This window comes from Pseudorca crassidens, chromosome 10 (assembly GCF_039906515.1).
Source record: "Pseudorca crassidens isolate mPseCra1 chromosome 10, mPseCra1.hap1, whole genome shotgun sequence".
NCBI lineage: Eukaryota > Metazoa > Chordata > Mammalia > Artiodactyla > Delphinidae > Pseudorca > Pseudorca crassidens.
The window spans coordinates 75,656,046-75,675,045 of NC_090305.1; the positions used below are offsets into that span (position 1 = coordinate 75,656,046).

General features: G+C 35.4%; 1 protein-coding gene across 1 annotated transcript in view; it reads right to left on the bottom strand.

Moving 5' to 3' along the window:
• The window catches only part of DNAH12 (dynein axonemal heavy chain 12), a 228,900-nt gene that overhangs the window by 62,639 nt on the left and 147,261 nt on the right, over positions 1-19,000 (bottom strand). The window contains exons 39-46 of the mRNA XM_067754844.1: positions 17,716-17,854; positions 16,529-16,695; positions 14,179-14,434; positions 12,146-12,445; positions 11,291-11,469; positions 7,221-7,413; positions 5,721-5,882; positions 2,116-2,310 (exon numbers count right to left, since the gene is read on the bottom strand). Of these exons, the coding sequence (XP_067610945.1) occupies positions 2,116-2,310; positions 5,721-5,882; positions 7,221-7,413; positions 11,291-11,469; positions 12,146-12,445; positions 14,179-14,434; positions 16,529-16,695; positions 17,716-17,854 (1,591 nt within the window). The remainder of the gene's footprint in view (positions 1-2,115; positions 2,311-5,720; positions 5,883-7,220; positions 7,414-11,290; positions 11,470-12,145; positions 12,446-14,178; positions 14,435-16,528; positions 16,696-17,715; positions 17,855-19,000) is intronic.

A 19,000-nucleotide genomic window follows, 5' to 3' on the forward strand; every position in this document is an offset into this window, starting at 1 on the left:
CAGGGTACCTTGCATACCATCTGTGACACATGGCCACTTGACGTACAAACTGAGCAAGGGTGTCAATGTTAATCCATGTGAAATATTTCATACAAAAGCGAATATTCCAGTAAATCCTTCCGTTATCCTCTGAGTTGTTTTGGCACCTCTGGTGAGAGTACACCCTACTTGGGAGAACAGAGATCTATCCAAAAAGTCAATGACTTCCTGACTATGTGACACAGTGGTTTACACTCACTTCCTGAGCTTAAAAGAGCCAGGCCCCAAACAATGCCATCAGCGCCCCTGACACAGGTTCTATAACCCCAATGTTCCACTATAAAATCTCTGTTCCTCTCTGTTATCCACTTAATCTCCCTTATCTATTTGCAACTCCTAGTTCCACCTTTTAAAAAATTTCCCCCAACAAGTATGAATCACATATAACAGAACAGAAAGCCTCATGGTTATAAAAAAAAAATCCAGAAGTCGTAGAATTGTATTTATAAGATTTCACAAAAGAAAAACTTATGGTTGGACAGGCTTTGTTCATTTGTTTGTTTGGTTCTGGTTTGGGGCTACTTAATGGAAGCAATATTAAGATATAGTTTGCATAAAGCAAAACTGTTTCACACAGCTTTTATTGTTGTATAAACACTAAAACATCCACTAGCTGAAACATATTGCAATCCTCAAAAGGGTAGAATTAGTTTTTCAAACATGCAATTGATAAATAGGCAAGAGAGAATAAAACAAATTAGTATCAGAAATTTATCTTTAAAAGAAATTATCCAGGGTCAATCTATAGTCCACATTCTATTAGGCATAAAACAAACAAATAGAAGGCACCAGGAGCTACCCTTCTCAAGAGCATAAATACTTAACGGTTTTACACAGGCAGTGACGATTTGCCTTGTTTAAATGAGGTGGTGGCCTGCATCATTTGCTGCTGGCATGACTGAAATTGCCACCAAGTTGGTCTTCCTGTTTCTTGTTTTGCCCCACTCCAAATCATCCACCATATAGCCTCCAAGTGTTTTGGGTTATTCCTAAAATATTGATTAGCTAAACATATGTTAATGCCTCCACAATGTCTTTGGGATAAAACCAAATTCCTAGGCACATTTACAAATTCCTTTATAGCCTGGCACCCACTTAAAGCTCCAACTTAACTTCTGCTGCCCTCATTGCCAGTCAGCCATACCAAACTATTTGCCCAAATGAGCCATGCTCTCCCCACTGTTCCACCTTTGCACGTACTAACATCTTGTGATAGTTAATTTTATGTGTCAACTTGCTATGGGCCAAAGGGTGCCCATATATTTGGTCAAACATTATTCTGGGTGTTTCTGTGAGGTGCATTTTTGGATGGGTTCAATATTTAAATGAACAGACTGAGTAAAGCAGGCTACTCTCCCTAATGTGAGTGAGCCTCATCCAATCAGTTGAAGGCCTGAATAGAACAAAAAGGCGGACGCTCCCTCAGGTAAGGGGGACTTCCTCCTGCCTGATGGCCTTCAAGCAGGAACACCAGTTTTTTCCTGCCTTTGGACTCAGATGGAAATATCATTTCTTCCTAGGTCTCAAGCTTGCTGGCCTTCACACTGGAACTACATACCGTCAGCTCTTGTGGGTCTCCAGCTTGCCAGCTGCAAATCTTGGAACATGTCAGCCTCCATAATCATGTGAGCCAATTCCTTATAGTAAATATATGTATAGATAGATAAATATATCTCTCTCTATATATATATCTTTACACATATACGTGTGTGTGTATATATATATATATATGTATATATAAAATACATTCTGCTGGTTCCTTATACACCCCCTCCTCTATGTAACGAATTCATTTTCCTATTTCAGAGAGTCACTGCCTTAATAAGTACACATTTCCCACACCAAGACTATGGCTCTTTTATATAATTGTTGACTGCTCATTTGCTGACTGCCTTTTTTGTCTTCCAGTCTAGAGTGTGAGCTCCTTTTGGGGATCATGTAGTCTTACCAGTCCCTGGTGCTGCCATTAGAGTAAGTGATCAAGAAACACTTGATGAATGTAAATTAATAGAGGTTGAGTAAGATTTCAGCAAAATTCCAAAAGATTTAGTTGTCCTTCCCCCCAAAATTACAAACCTGAAACCAGTCAATGGTACAGCAATTGATGAGGGATGGGAACTGCCTCAAGTAATTTCGAAAGGCATCTCCAATGGGACTAAAGGCCACTACAACATGAAGATTATCTTTGCAGCGATTCACAAAGAAAGCAAACAGCGCTAAGGGACTGAATTCATCGTGTTTATTGCCAGCCTGAGCCACAGGATGAACACCCTAGGGAATACCAGAAAAAACCTCATAAATAAAAACAGGTATGCTGATAAGATTACTAGATATTGGAATATTAAGAATTTTTATTACTCCCCTTATAAATATCTTTAAATTTTTGCTTTTGTATCAAAATAATGGTTTTGTCATAGCTTGCACTTAGAAGACTACTTTCAATTCCGTAATTCTATAATTTAAAAACAAATATCTGACAAAAATTTAACTTATAAAAATACAAAAGTTCACCAAGATATATGTGTGGGACTATAATTCAACATTGTTTTTAGGAGGAAAAAATATAAACAACTAAAGTGTCCAGTTAAAAACATTATAGGGACTTCCCTGGTGGTCCACTGGTTAAGACTCCACGCTCCCAACTCAGAGGGCCTGGGTTCGATCCCTGGTCAGGGAACTAGAGCCTGATGCCACAACTGAGATCCTGTGTGCCGCAACTAAGACCCGGTACAGCCAAATAAATAAATAAATATTTTAAAAATAATAAAAAATAAAACCATTATTAAACATCCATATATTGTAATTTTATACAACTGTTAAAAATAATGAGATGCATCAACATGTGCTATGGCAAGATCAGCAAGATAAAATAAATGCAAGAACAAACTGTGCAACAGTATGTATAATATGATCCTTTTTGTTAAATTAAAAAATATATAGGTGCATATGTGTGAGCACATACACACTTTTTTATGGAAGCAATCACAAAGAACTATTAATAGTGGTTACTTTGGGTGAGATGGACTTAAGGGAGAGTGAGAGAGAGGCCTTTATATTTTATCTTGGACATGCTTCTTGGTTTATATCATTTTTTTTCCATTTTGGACGTTCTTATGCTGTTTGAATTATCTAATTTTATTCTTATAATATTTGTATTTTTTGAAATGTTAATAGAGTTGTTTGGTAATGAGATTATAGGTCATTTTTAATTTTCTTCCCTTGTATATCTCTATATGAGAAAGGCATCTTACATGTGGTTAGGAATAATGGCTCTAGAACCAGACTTCTTGAATTCAAATCCCTGCTTGCAGCTGATTACCTACGTGACCTGAAGGCAAGTTACTTAACCTCTCTGTACCTTAGTTTCCTCATCTGTAAAATGGGGAAAAGAGTACCTATATCAAAGGATTGTTGAGGAATCAAAAAGCCATTACATGTGAATACTTAAAATAGTTCTTTCCACACAGGTAAGTACCTTTCAGCTTTTTATATCCTACCTTTCTCCTTGTTCAAAGCAGAAAAGGTTTCATAGTCAATAAATTATCTTATAAATAGATTTAAAATTTTTTCAATAGCAAATTTAGGGAGTGGTCACAATGATCATACAATTTCCAATGTTATAACAATGAATTTATTTCTAAAAGAATTCTCTACTATAGATATATGATAGCTATATCTATGGGAAACGGTAAGTCAACTCTGTATATTCATTCTGACAGTAATTCTCAAATTACGACTATTATGATCAGTGTCAATCTATGAAATTATGTTCAGGTGGTCTACCTGCATTAACTCTGAGTTAACAGGGGGACATTCAGAGAGAGAAAGGTAATACATGGTTGTAACTGTAGAACAAGAGTTCATGAAAGGGCCAGGATGGTGATATAAATATAGGGGTTATTTACACAGAAATATTGGTTAATGCTTCTAAAGTAGAAGTAGGGAGTAATATCCACACGCACACGCGCACACACACACACACACACACACACACACTTTGGGAGCACAACTGATTCTGGGGAGCAAGAAAAAGACTAGTTACTGAAGGAATAATTAGGGAGATAGGAAACAAACTGAATGAAATTTCATAGCAGTCCAGAGAAAGCAGAGTTTAAAAGAAGGAATGATGAATTATTTCAAAGATGAATCACAATTTTAAAAGGGAACTGAGAAAATATCACTAAATGTGGTAAATAAGTCACTGCTACACTGAGAAAAATACTGCAATAATTTAATTCTGCAAGGAGTGCAAATGGAACAGTGGAAAAGGTAGTCAGGAAACAGAGGTTTCTAGAACTCAGAGGTTCTGAGTCTAGAACGCTGATGTTGACGTCAGAGAGATGTGCTGAGTCTAGGCAGTACCAGGGCCAAGCTACACAGGTCAGTTATAGGAAGTGAGGTTTACAGTAAAATGTTTGCCAGATGGATGAAATAAGCAAAGTGGTCTTCAAAGTGGGATGCAGGGTATGTAAAGAAATTAATATAACTTCTTTTAATTACCTTTTATATTTTTAAAAATTAGTATAAAGCAAGCAAAAACAGGAATGCATTTTGGTACCCCTGAGTTCTGACCATGACTATTTCCTTGTGGAAAAACTGATACGGTGTTCCTAGGGTGGAATATGAAGGAAAGAAGTTCTTAAGGCTACTGTTGGGTCATACCATAAAAGAGTGAAGCAATGGAAAAGTTTTGTAGCAAAGTGATGAGAAGAAAAGGTAAACAATAGCTACAGTGAGCAGAAAAGCCTTGCAAAGCTTAGAAAATCCCACTCCCCAAGGTGTCCTACTCCTATTGGGTAGGAGTGTGGGGGATGAATTTATCCTATAAATTAGGAGAATTACGATTCTTTAGCAGCCTTAGCCACGCCAGGCCATGAACTGGTAATGTATCAGATTTACTGAGGGCTTTCTAAGCGCCTGACATTCCATAAGTGCCTTACATTCCATAAGTGCCTTATTTCACTTGATCCTCAGAACTCACAACAACGCTGTGTAGGAGGAACTGTTTTGTGTATATAACAGTTTCATTCCATAGACAAACAAAGCAGGGTGCTTGAACAACCAGGGTGAAACCATTTTACTCCACATGCTATCACTAGAGGCTGGAATGAAGCATCCTGGTGTGAGTGATAAAATCTGTGGGTAAAAGTAGTTACGGTACATGAAAGGGGAAATTACTAGCTGAACTCTTGTATGGGAAGATCTTAGAAATGGGGGTCAAAGGTCAGGACATCTGAAGTAGTGGGTGCTTCAAAAATGTATTTTTTTGTCAATTAAATCACAAAGCATGACTCTCAGATACATCAGAATTAATACAAGTAGTTTTGTTAAAATTTGAAAATTTTACTAACCAGTGGTAAACCATAAAAGCTAATCAAGTAGTGTTTTAAAGCTATATTTTCTCATATCACTGTAACCCTAAGATATGATTTTAAATCTCTAATCACTCAGAAAACATGCTAAATAAGATCAAATGGATGAAACACACTGTCATCATTATGGAAAAAATGAATTAAAACTCTGTCTAACTATCGAAGCTGTTTAAAATTCACCAAAAAAGTATTAAAATAGTATACATTAATTTTTCAATTACCAAAATCCTCTGCACAAGATATATTTATCCTGAAGAGCAGAAAAGCTTCAAGACATGTTGGGAGCAGCACTCCCTAAAAAGCACTTACCTCCATCACTTCTTGTTTTTCATCTGCTGCAAAAATATTAGGTACTTCTCCAGTATTGAGCACACTGTCGATATCCTCTAGAAAAGCTTCCTCTTTAATCTGAGTGTCCGTGATTAGAAAGACTGTCTTCTGGCCCCTCATGCCCACATTCCTTAATAGAACCTTAAAATAAAAATGTACTTATAACAAGAATCTGGTGGAAATCTGTTGGTTTTGCTTTCCTTTCTTTTGATAACATCTCAAATTTAGAGTAGTACCTCTTCCATTTTGGTGGGGCTCTCAATCTGGGCCTCCATTTCTCCCACCCTTTTGGTGGGAGACTCCAACTGGCCAGTTTGCCCACCCCTTAGACATACTCATTGATTCAGAGTCTTACTTCAGGGACTGAGATGGATTTGAAAACAGAAAGAATCTCTGTCCATCTAAGATCGAAGATATAAAGACCAGTTCTCTACACTAACTTTTAGGATGTAGAATTTTAGTATGTCAGGGTCAGAGAAAGTTTAAAAAGTCCAGTAATGTCTCTCTTATTTTTTTCCACTTTAGGTCATCTCTCTTCTGGGGCCTGCAGAGCCCTAGGCACATGAGGATGAAGCCCCAAGTATGCACTCCACTATTCTATTTGTTACTGGAACAGCAACACAGCTCCAAAGAAACTATTAAGATTTGACAACATTAATGACATCATCATCCTCATTGAGGTTCATATTTAAGTCTACTGGAAAACATACATTTACCTGAAATAAGGCCTCTCTGAACTAGAATAAAGGTAAAATCAGCAGCAGCCATGGTAACAGCAGTGGATAAGACTTAAGTCATAAATCCTGCTCTGCTGTGCATACCTTCTCTCAACTTCAGTTTCCTCATCAGTAAAACACAGAGACAACCATACCTGCTGCATTGAACTGTCATACCTATAGAGTGACAGCATGTATATAAAGAACTTAAAACAGTGCTCAGCACACACAGTAACTGCTCTAGGGATAATATTATTATCATCATCACCAGTGTATTTAGCACACAGCTATACAGGTTGGCTCTCTCTTTACAGATAAAATAATGCATTGTAACACATATATGTAGAATCTAAAAAAAAAAATGGTTCTGAAGAACCTAGGGGCAGGACAGGAATAAAGACGCAGACGTAGAGAATGGACTTGAGGACACAGGGTGGGGGAAGGGTAAGCTGGGACGAAGTGAGAGAGTGGCATGGACATATATACACTACCAAATGTAAAATAGACAGCTAGTGGGAAGCAGCCACATAGCACAGGGAGATCAGCTCAGTGCTTTGCGATCACCTAGAGGGGTGGGATAAGGAGGGTGGAAGGGAGATGCAAGAAGGAGGGGATATGGGGATATATGTATATGTATAGCTGATTCACTTTGTTATACAGCAGAAACTAACACACCACTGTAAAGCAATTATACTCCAATAAAGATGTTAAAAAAATAATGCACTGATATTATTTTAGACACTAGATTTGCTCACAATTTTACCTTCAGGTCCTCTCTCCATTCATTCATACCATAGCTCTTAGAAATTTCTGGTTGGAAAATTTGCATTTTTGCCATGGATGTAGCCAGACGAGTTAAAGATTGACGACCACTTCCTCCAAGTCCAACAAGCAAAGCATTTCCACCAGACTGCTTTAGAATTCGACATATTCGTGATAAATGTTCCAATACATACCTATGAAATATCGATATTATTATACTTGAAAATATGAATATAAATGTATATTTACACATAAGTATCATTTTGCTTTCCTAGAAAAATGGACCTTGCTGCCCCATATATTACTATCCCAATTTTAAAGAGGTAATCATCAAAAAGCATGATTTTTCAAATGCAGTTGCAATTGGATCATTTGATGTAAAGGAAAACTATTTGAGGTACAAATTCAGGAAAGGTACTATACAAATTATAACAATAAAATGTAATGGTAATCATTTATACTGGGAGTATATTATTGCTTTTATTAAAAACATTTCTTTGGGAATTCCCTGGTGGTCCAGCGGTTAGGACTCTGGGCTTTCACAAGGGCCCAGGTTCAATCCCTGGTTGGGGAACTAAGATCCCACAAGCCACACAGTTTGGCTAATAACAAAACAAAACAAAAAACCCCCAAAATTTATTCAATCTTTTAATACTGGGATTTCTATGTGAGAAATAGAAAATCAGTTATATACAAAATAGTAAATTCAGGAAACGTAGCCTCACTAGTAATTAGGGGAATTAAAACTAAAGTCACAAAGTAGGCATAGAGGGAACTTACCTCAACATAATAAAGGCCATATATGACAAACCCACAGCCAACATCGTTCTCAATGATGAAAAACTGAAACCATTTCCACTAAGATCAGGAACAAGACAAGGTTGCCCACTCTCACCACTATTACTCAACATAGTTTTGGAAGTTTTAGCCACAGCAATCAGAGAAAAAGAGAAATAAAAGGAATCCAAATTGGAAAAGAAGAAGTAAAGCTGTCACTATTTGCAGATGACATGATACTATACATAGAGAATCCAAAAGATGCTACCAGAAAACTACTAGAGCTAATCAATGTATTTGGTAAAGTAGCAGGATACAAAATTAATGCACAGAAATCTCTTGCATTCCTATACACTAATGATGAAAAATCTGAAAGTGAAATCAAGAAAACACTCCCATTTACCATTGCAACAAAAAGAATAAAATATCTAGGAATAAACCTACATAAGGAGACAAAAGACCTATATGCAGAAAAGTATAAGACACTGATGAAAGAAATTAAAGATGATACAAATAGATGGAGAGATATACCATGTTCTTGGATTGGAAGACTTAACATTGTGAAAATGACTATACTACCCAAAGCAATCTACAGATTCCATGCAATCCCTATCAAACTACCACTGACATTTTTCACAGAACTAGAACAAAAAATTTCACAATTTGCATGGAAACACAAAAGATCCGGAATAGCCAAAGCAATCTTGAGACAGAAAAATGGAGCTGGAGGAAACAGGCTCCTGGACTTCAGACTATACTACAAAGCTACAGTAATCAAGACAGTATGGTACTGGCACAAAAACAGAAATATAGATCAATGGAACAGGATAGAAAGCCCAGAGATAAACCCATGCATGTATGGTCACCTTATCTTTGATAAAGGAGGCAAAAATATACAGTGGAGAAAAGACAGTCTCTTCAATAAATGGTGCTGGGAAAACTGGACAGCTACATGTAAAAGAATGAGATTAGATCACTCCCTAACACCATACACAAAAATAAGCTCAAAATGGATTAAAGACCTAAATGTAAGGCCAGAAACTATCAAACTCTTAGAGGAAAACATAGGCAGAACACTCTATGACATAAATCACAGCAAGATTATTTTTGACCCACCTCCTAGAGAAATGGAAATAAAAACAAAAATAAAAAAATGGGACCTAATGAAGCTTCAAAGCTTTTGCACAGCAAAGGAAACCATGAACAAGACGAACCCTCAGAATGGGAGAAAATATTTGCAAATGAAGCAACTGACAAAGGATTAATCTCCAAAATTTACAAGCAGCACATGCAGCTCAATATCAAAAAAACAAACAACCCAATCCAAAAATGGGCAGAAGACCTAAATAGACATTTCTCCAAAGAAGATATACAGATTGCCAACAAACACATGAAAGAATGCTCAACATCATTAATCATTAGAGAAATGCAAATCAAAACTGCAAGGAGATATCATCTCACACTGGTCAGAATGGTCATCATCAAAAAATCTACAAACAGGGCTTCCCTGGTGGCGCAGTGGTTGAGAGTCCGCCTGCCGATGCAGGGGACGCGGGTTCGTGCCCCGGTCTGGGAGGATCCCACATGCCACGGAGCGGCTGGGCCCGTGGGCCATGGCCGCTGGGCCTGTGCGTCCGGAGCCTGTGCTCCACAACGGGAGAGGCCACAGCAGTGAGAGGCCCGCGTACCGCAAAAAAAAAAAAAAAAAAAAAAAATCTACAAACAATAAATGCTGGAGAGGGCGTTGAGAAAAGGGAACCCTCTTGCACTGTTGGTGGGAATGTAAATTGATACAGCTACTATGGAGAACAGTACGGAGGTTCATTAAAAAACTCAAAATAGAACTACCATACAACCCAGCAATCCCACTACTGGGCATATACCCTGAGAAAACCATAATTCAAGAAGTGTCATGTACTACAACATTCATTGCAGCTCTATTTACGATAGCCAGGATATAGAAGCAACCTAAGTGTCCATCAACAGATGAATGGATAAAGAATATGTGGCACATATATACAATGGAATATTACTCAGCCATAAAAAGAAATGAAATTGAGTTATTTGTAGTGAGGTGGATGAACCCAGAGTCTGTCATACAGAGTGAAGTAAGTCAGAAAGAGAAAAACAAATACCGTATGCTAACACATATACATGGAATCTAAAAAACAAACAAAAAAATGGTCATGAAGAACCTAGCGGCAAGACAGGAATAAAGACGCAGACCTACTAGAGAATGGACTTGAGGATATGGGGAGGGGGAAGGGTAAGATGGGACAAAGTGAGAGAGTGGCATGGACATATATACACTATCAAATTAAAATAGATAGCTAGTGGGAAGCAGCCGCATAGCACAGGGAGATCAGCTCGGTGCTTTGTGACCACCTAGAGGGGTGGGATAGGGAGGGTGGGAGGGAGGGAGACGCAAGAGGGAAGAGATACAGGGATATAAACTGATCCACTTTGTTATAAAGCAGAAACTAACATACCATTGTAAAGCAGTTATACTCCAATAAAGATGTTAAAAAAAAAACAACAAAAAAACTAAAGTCACAGTCAGATACCATTCCACTCTCCTTCGACTGACAAAACTTACCAAGTCTGGCTATCCTAAGTGTTGTGAAGGGTGAGAAACAATGGAAGCTCTTAAAAACAATAATTATTTTTGAAGATACTTTGGCAAAACTTAGTAAAGTAGAAGATGCTTACATACCATGACACAATAATTCCATTTCTAAGAATATAGCCTAGAGAAGTTCTTACACATGTAACTAAGGAGACATGAATGTTCAAACCATTTTTTTAATTACATAAACTAGAAATTACCTAGAAGTCTATCTCAGAAGAATGACTACATTCTGTTAAAATTATACAATGCAGTGCAATACAGTAGTAATAATTCATCTTCTGTGAATTTCACAAACAATCTAGAATAAACCAACTTGCAGAGGAATGTGCACAGTATGCGACATGCAAAATAAGATTGCATATATGTTTAGGAACACACACAAAGAAACACATGAGTTTCTTTTTATCCCCGTAAGGTACAATAGGGATGCAGTGAGGGAGGGCTGGCTACCCAAGGGACTTCAAATAAATTGCTAGTATTTTATGCCCTTTTTTTTTAAATCAAATTATATTTGATTTACAATATTGTGTTTAGTATTTTATGTCTCAAGCTGGGTGATGGGTACAAGGTTGTTCATCATAGTTTTATCTTTTCGTACATTTTAAATATTTCACAATAAAATTTTATAAACAGTAATTTTAATCATCAATACCAAATATAGGTACCTAAAAATGACAAGATTCATTCTTGTTTTGTGAGTTTGATTATACTCATCTAAGCATTGCTCCACGATGTCACTAAAATCATGAATATTTGGAATTTCAATATAAACTCTGTCATCTCCTTCAAGGTCAGGATTCATATAGTCACCAAACATGAGATTTCTTAAGTCCTCTTCAGTTACCTATAAAATGGAAATCAACAAATTATATTAAAATTTTTTCTAAAATAATTTGAAAACAAAAATTTTTCTGAAATAAATTTAAGAAAGTTTAAAATTTTTTTCTAAAATAAATTTAAGAAAATGTTACACAAAATTTTGTTTTATCTATGTTATGGGATGATTATCAATTAGATAATTCTTTTAAATATTAGGATAGTAAATAATATACTTGTAAAATTAACACCTGAAATTATATTATACCCTTAGGAAGTAAAAAGAAAACAGTTTTTTCTATCATATAAGCTTTTTGCCCCCAGGGGCAGGAAAAGTCATTCTGAGCAACTCCCATTTTGTGAGTCATTACTAAGGGATGGTCACCATGTTAAGCACCTTATATCTATTATATCATTCAATCCCTATCATATAACTTCTATGTTATACACATAATTCCTCTGAAAGCAAATCTTCTCAATATAAATACCTATCTATGAGGAAAGTTAAAAGAATATGATCATTAAGAAATAATAGTTTGTTATAAAGCAGAAACTAACACACCATTGTAAAGCAATTATACTCCAATAAAGATGTTAAAAAAAAAAAGAAGTAATAGTATTCTTTCAAAGATAAGTTGATTGTAATAATTCATGCTATTGGATTGTTTTAACTTAATATATTTTTAATCACTAAATATACTCACTGGTGCATTCCCTTTCCTCAAATGTGAAAAGATACTATCAAATGATTCTTTAAAATGGTCTCTTATAACAGTTTTGGTTAAAGTGAACAGCCAGCATCGGTCATTATCATTAATGAGACGATCATAAAACACTCGGAGAACCTCATGCACAAACAGACGGATCATAGTGTGCTTGTTCTGCACGGCATCTCTTTCAATGAGCAAGCAGCCCCGGATGACACGTGAAAAATCCCGCAAGTTGAAAGTGTAATGAGATTTTGTGGGAGTGGGCAAAAGATTTTCCATGGATTGTTTATATATCTGAATATGAAAAAAGCAACAAAGCAAAAATAAAATGCTTATAATCAGCAAAGTCAATAATACAAAGCCAACAACAATGTAATATACTGTAAAAGACAGTATATTATATAAAATATTTTATTTATCCTATCAGATCATATTGACTTGGAAAATTGTATAGTACTGAGTCTAATATAGCATATATCTATTTCTTTTGGTTTATAGCACTCAACCAGGCATTACAAAGTTGAGGGAACTTATTATTATCTGATTCCATCCAAGCTCAAGAAGTGACAATGCTTTTATTTCCCAGTAATTATGGTTGTTCCATTTAAAGGCGAATGACCTGGGATTAAATAGTTAACAAAAACTTTAGTAGAAAGTGAAATCAGATAACTCATTCTGAAGCGTTCGAAATGAAGAGGATGATGAAACAATTTTCTTTGACCACCACTGACTTCAAAACAAATCAACGTGTTCTCTCCCTTCCCTTCTCTCTCTTGTTTTCTCTCTCCCCTCTCCTCCTCCTATCTTAATTGGCTATAATATCAAAATGAAGTATATATTTACTACATGCTGAATTCACCAAATGAAGTTTAACATCCTCTTTAAGAAAGGTAAATTAAACCTTTTATAATATAGCCTGAAAAAAAATCCAAATGAAATTATTTTTTATTTATATATGTTCTCTAATTCATCTCCCCTAATCTCCACACATGGTAGGTCTACAATACATCAAAGACAGAAAAAAAAGAGGATCCTTTCTGTATCCTCTTTTGCCTAACCAACTCCCCTCTCTTTCCAGGAGATGCCTGAAATATAACTACCATATTTTATAAATAGAAGAACTTTTCTGTATAAGTACAGAAATTATAATAATGTACTATCTCTTTGCTCATAGTTTCTCTATTTTAACAACCCAATTTTCCACCAGAACAGGGGCAGAAGAACTTTAGAAAGATACAGTGCTCTTGGAAACTGATGGAATGATTCTAGGGAGCTTTTTGCTTCTGGTTGCAGTGATGCCAAAGTGAACCCCACTGTATCAAGGATCCAGAAAGCTTAGTTCAATGAGATTATCACTAAATTACCTTAGATACATTTTTTTCCCTTTTACCATCACCGATGAGGCTGGCTCTGGCCTCTGAGCAGAAGCAGGTAACACACCCTGAATAAGTTAAGGGCTGCTCTTTGGCCATATGGGCAATCTTGTTTTCTAGTCCCACCCTTGTATTCTCTTTTTTTTTTTTTTTTTCACTGCTACTCCTAAGTTATGTGGTCTGGCAAAAATAATGTATTCATAAGCTTCTTAAGTTTCTTTTTTTTTTTTTTTTGACGCAACATGAAGAATGGGAACGAAGAGAGAGAAGGGAAAATTAGTAAATACTAGAGTAGGGACCCAACAATTAGGGAAACACCCACAGTACGGCAGATATTGGTTCTGGATGATTTCCTTATAATAACCTTGTGAAATAGGTATTATCTCCCATTTTAGTGATTAAAAAGTAAGTTTCTGGAAGGTCAAGTTACTTGCTCAAGGCCAGATAGCTAGGAAATAGCAGTCAAGACTCAAACGCAGTTAGATTCCCCAATTTCAAAGCCTATGATCTTCCTGTTCTCAAGCCTTCCTAACAGCTTCTCTGACACTGAAGACTAAAGTGGCTAAGGGAAAAAAGAAGTTAAAAAAAACAAAAAGGAAGGATCAAATAAGGATATATGTAGTACTAAAACACTCTATTGCATTCTTTGCTCACCTCCATAGTCCCATTGACAATTTGGTTCCCAACTAAAAAGTACTCCGGAGGAAATTCTCGAGTCCTAAGGTAGAATGCTACAATTGATGAGAAGATTCGGACCATGGTTTCATCACTAAAAGTATTAATAGTGCAGATGTTGAAATGTCTAATAAAACGGGGAGTGACTGGATTTCTTCCACCACCTGGAGGGCCCATGGCAGCAATCAGTTCTATGTCAACCAACGTGATTTTACTTGTGTCCTTAAGGTCATACCTTGAAAGCACATAAAAATTCCAAAACGATCAGTTATAAAGCCAACAAGATGGATTGAAAAGTAGATCTCCTTAGAAAATTAATCTGATTTTAGCTTCTTTAAATGGAAGAAGATTAGATAATGCTTGGAGTAAGAGAGAAGTTTTTTTTTAAGGATTTCTATAATTTGTATTTCTTTTTTTTTAAATTGAGGTATAACTGACATAACATTATATTAGTGTCCGTGTACACCGTAATGATTTGATATTTGTCCAAATTGTAAAATGATCACCACAATAAGTCCAGTTAACATTTGTCACCATACATAGTTACAAAATTTTTTTCTTGTGATAACTTTCAAGATTCACCCTCCTAGCTACTTTCAAATATGTGATACAGTATTATTAACTATAGTCACCATGAGGTACATTACAGCCCCTGACTTACTCATTTTATAACTGGTAATTTGTATCTTTTGATCCTCTTCACCTATTTTGCTCCCCCTATACCCCACCTCAGGCAACCACCAATCTGCAGAGAAAACTTGTTTTAAAGCAGCACTCTATTTCTCCTTTCAGTGACACTGATTCTGTTGCCCAGATTCTGAGTATCTAGAAGGTCCCTTCCTCTTGCTCTTGCCTTTCTTTTTTTCAGTTCTTTCCAATTTGACTCTCCTTTGCCTCTTCACACTCCAAATCCAGAAGTATGGATGAGAGATCAATCTTTTTTGTGAATGGTTACAGGTAAATGACAATATGTCCCACTTTGCCTAGGACAATTGTTGTTTGTGCCTGTCCTGTAGTAACTATTAACACTCCCCTTCTTCTCTCAGAAATGTCCTGGTTTGAACAATAAACTATACACTTATTCTACGTACAGCTAAGTCCTGATTTCTTTTTCTCATCTCAAATCTTATCTTTGGAGCACAAAAGAATGTATAAATAGAACCTATACACAATTTTGTTATATAAAAAGAGACCCATTAGGGAATAACAAAGCTTCAAAGAAGTTTTAATCAGAAGGGGTATACAAATGACTCAGTTTAGCTGGAACCACTCAAAGTGAAAAGCTGCTTATTTCCAACAGGTCATAAAGTCCTTTAATATTGAAGTTCTTGCAAAAAAGGGGGGTGGTTATGGAAGAAATCTATATAGCCAGTTCTTAGTCTAAAAGTACCATAGAAAGTATGAAAATATGACTTGATTTTTGGCAACAACTCTAGTAACTGTCAATAAGGGACTGGTTAAGTAAATTATAGCAAGATCCACAAAACTAAACAGTACTAAAAGGGAACAAAATGAATGAGACAGACAAATAATATCGATAAATATTTAAGTGCAAATAAGTTGCAAAAACATTATATGTAATATGGGTCTTTTTTTAATAAAAATATATTTATATAGAAAAAAACCTTGGAAGAATAGGGAATAAACTATTAACAGTGGTTATCTCCTGGAGGCAGGATTCCAAGGGCATGCAATAACAACAACAAAAATATAATCCCAAAATATGACTTAGCTTCACAGTTAGGTTACCCTTGCCTTGAGATAAAAATCATGGCATATTAGGGATTAGGAAAGTATTTTAACAGGAGGAAATGAAGAATTATTAATCTGAACTAAAAGATACAATGTCTTATTTGTTGGAAACTAACCATGTCATCATAAAATAGGGTGGGAGGAATGGAAGAGTTATCTACGAAATTGCTGTCAAAACCAAGCCATCCCAAGGATACAGTAGTCCCAAATAGTTATAGATAATATAAAGAATTTTAAAATGGTAGAAACATAGGGTGCTGATTACGGTTACTTAGGTTGGAGACTACCCACAAATTCTCAGTGCTGGTTGATGGTAAAAGATGTAATTTGTAAATTATATTTAATAATTGAAAGTAGTAGATAAAAAGGACAAAAATTAATACTGGATTATTCTTCCATGGTATAAAAAGGTATAGAAAAGTCTTCTAAAATTTTCTTTATAGGAAAATCTGAGCAACCATTTTCTTCCATAAGTAATTTGAGAAAATGTATTATTTTGATGTGAGAAATTAAAATAGAAAAAGAGAACAAGAAATAACTTCAGCATGGCTACTTAAGACTTTAATTAAATAGTTACCAATTCCCACAGTCAAAAAACTGTCGTAATAATTCAATAGGAGGTTGAGCTCCATATTTCTCCAATGCAGGCATATTCATGTCATCTATAAAAATTATGCACTTCTTTCCCATAGGGGGTCCAAAAACTCCTTTGCGTCTTTTATCCAGCCTAGCCATGATAATGTTCTAAAATATAAAAAAGAAATAGTAGTATATTTAAAGCCATACTTAACACCAGAAAAAAAAAAAGAAATTTAACAGTCTAATTATGTAAGGAAATAATGCCAAGCAACACTATGTGCATGTTTATTCATTTATATTTATTCATTTTAGGGTTATACCAAACTTCATATTCAACATCATTCAAAGAGCATATATTGAAATCCTTCTATGTGCTCAGAATTGTTACATGTTTATATGTAACCAATTGTTACACCTATTTATATATTTATATTGTATACACACATATGCACAAACACACACAAAATATTTTCTATATTGGATACCCCAACATATCTATTAACTTTAACTTAATATCTAAAAGCACTAATCTAAATCTGTAGTATTTTGAAATTAGGGAATTCTACTGGCTTAAAACAATGAAAATGAGCACCATAGATCAGGAGAGAATGGACAGATATAAATTTAGGAATGGATGATAAAAATGGTGATTAGAAAAGATCTCATGCAGTACTTTCATCTTGGTACCTCTGGGGGTAAAGGGTGGGATGCACAGTTTCCTGTCACAGAAGGTCATACAATAAACAGTATATGGTTTGAAAGATCTTTCACTGACAGAACTTCAGTAGGCAGCAAATACCCCTAGGGGACCATCTAGGAGAGTCTCGAAAGAACAAGTTTTCTCTCTCTCTCTCTCTCTCCCCTTGTCTCCTTCTCTCTCTCCTTCCCTCTCTCTCTTCCACCCTCCCTCTCTTCTCCTTTACTTCTCCAGTTAAGAAATCAATTGTTGCTTCTTGGGCTTGAAAAAAATGATGACAAAGCTCAACAATTCAGTATTAATGCAAAAATGTTCTCTTGAACTTTTGTCCTTAAAACTTACTTGTAATGCCAAAAAGAAATTTTGAAGTTTTATTTAAATTCATAGAGGATTTACACAGCTGCTCATTTAAAATACAGTTTTAAATGCTAATCAAAAAGGCAAAAAAATTAATAACTATAGACCCATGTTTCTGGCTTTTAACTAACCTGAACCTGATTGGCACTGGTCCGTGCGGAGAAATTAACATAAAAAGGAAAGTACAGGTCCTTTTCCAAGTGATTCATCAGCTTATTCTTCACATACACTGATTTTCCTGTACCCGTTGGACCCACAAAAAGTAGCGGCCTTAATGAAACAGTGAACATATCATTCAAAAGGAGAAAAAGTCAGAATACATTTCAATTAGAGGAGGCTGGATTTAGTTGAAAACCTAAATAGTAATCAAATCAACTTCATCCAAAAACTCACATTTCAATTTATCATTGTAATTTCATAAAAGACCGGTGAAAGTAACAATTGGCACCGTTTTGCTTACTTACTGAAATTTAAATAGTAACAAACTATTATTTGAACAAATGTAACATTGCTATATGTAAAAACACTCATAAAACGAGTAGTAACATGCTCAACTTTTCAGAAAAAAAAAAAAAAAAGCCAAAGTTTGTCTCCTCAGAAAAGTGATGTATTTGTACTTTTTAGTTAGAGATACAGGCAAGAGGGTGCTGTGTGGAATAGACTAATAGGATGATGACAATAAGAGAGGTTGAAAGTGTTTCGCAGTTATCTCAACAGCACAAAGTTTTTGTGAGAAACTAAATAACAATGAATTCTAAAGGTAACGGTTATATATGCCCATTAATAGCATTTTTGAATCAAGTCAGTGTTACTAACTGAAAATACTTGTCTAAAAGCAAACTCTAAGGAATTCCCTATTCCAAGGGCTTCAAAAGCAGGGTTTCTCATTTTTGAGTGGTCTGAACTAATTTTAAAGGGAAAAAAAAAAATCCTAAGAGTTTATGTTCACAGAACCCTGGAGAATCCCAGTTTGAGACATACTGAATTAAAAATTAAATACTGTCACTTTAATTGACAACTTGGCATCACATGCTACATAAAGACAAACACAAAGGCTGGCACTAAAACTGAGCAGCAGTAATCAGGTATAAAGAGTCATCTATATGACCCAAATAATGATAATATTAATTTTTAAAATTATCATTGAAGTAGAAACATAAAATTAATACTATAAACAAAAAAAGATCATTTAGAACTACAGTGATGCCTGAGAATTCATCTACGCTTTCCAGTCTGAGTAACACGTTATGGAAAACTATTTATTAAAATAATTTTACTAAATAAACACTGTTCTTAACTTGAGGTCCATGGATCAAACTGAAGAAATTCTAAGACAATATTGAGAGTTTGTGAACTTAGATGACATAGAGTTTATACCTTTACTTTCACTACCCTTAACTAAAATGGAGCAATTTA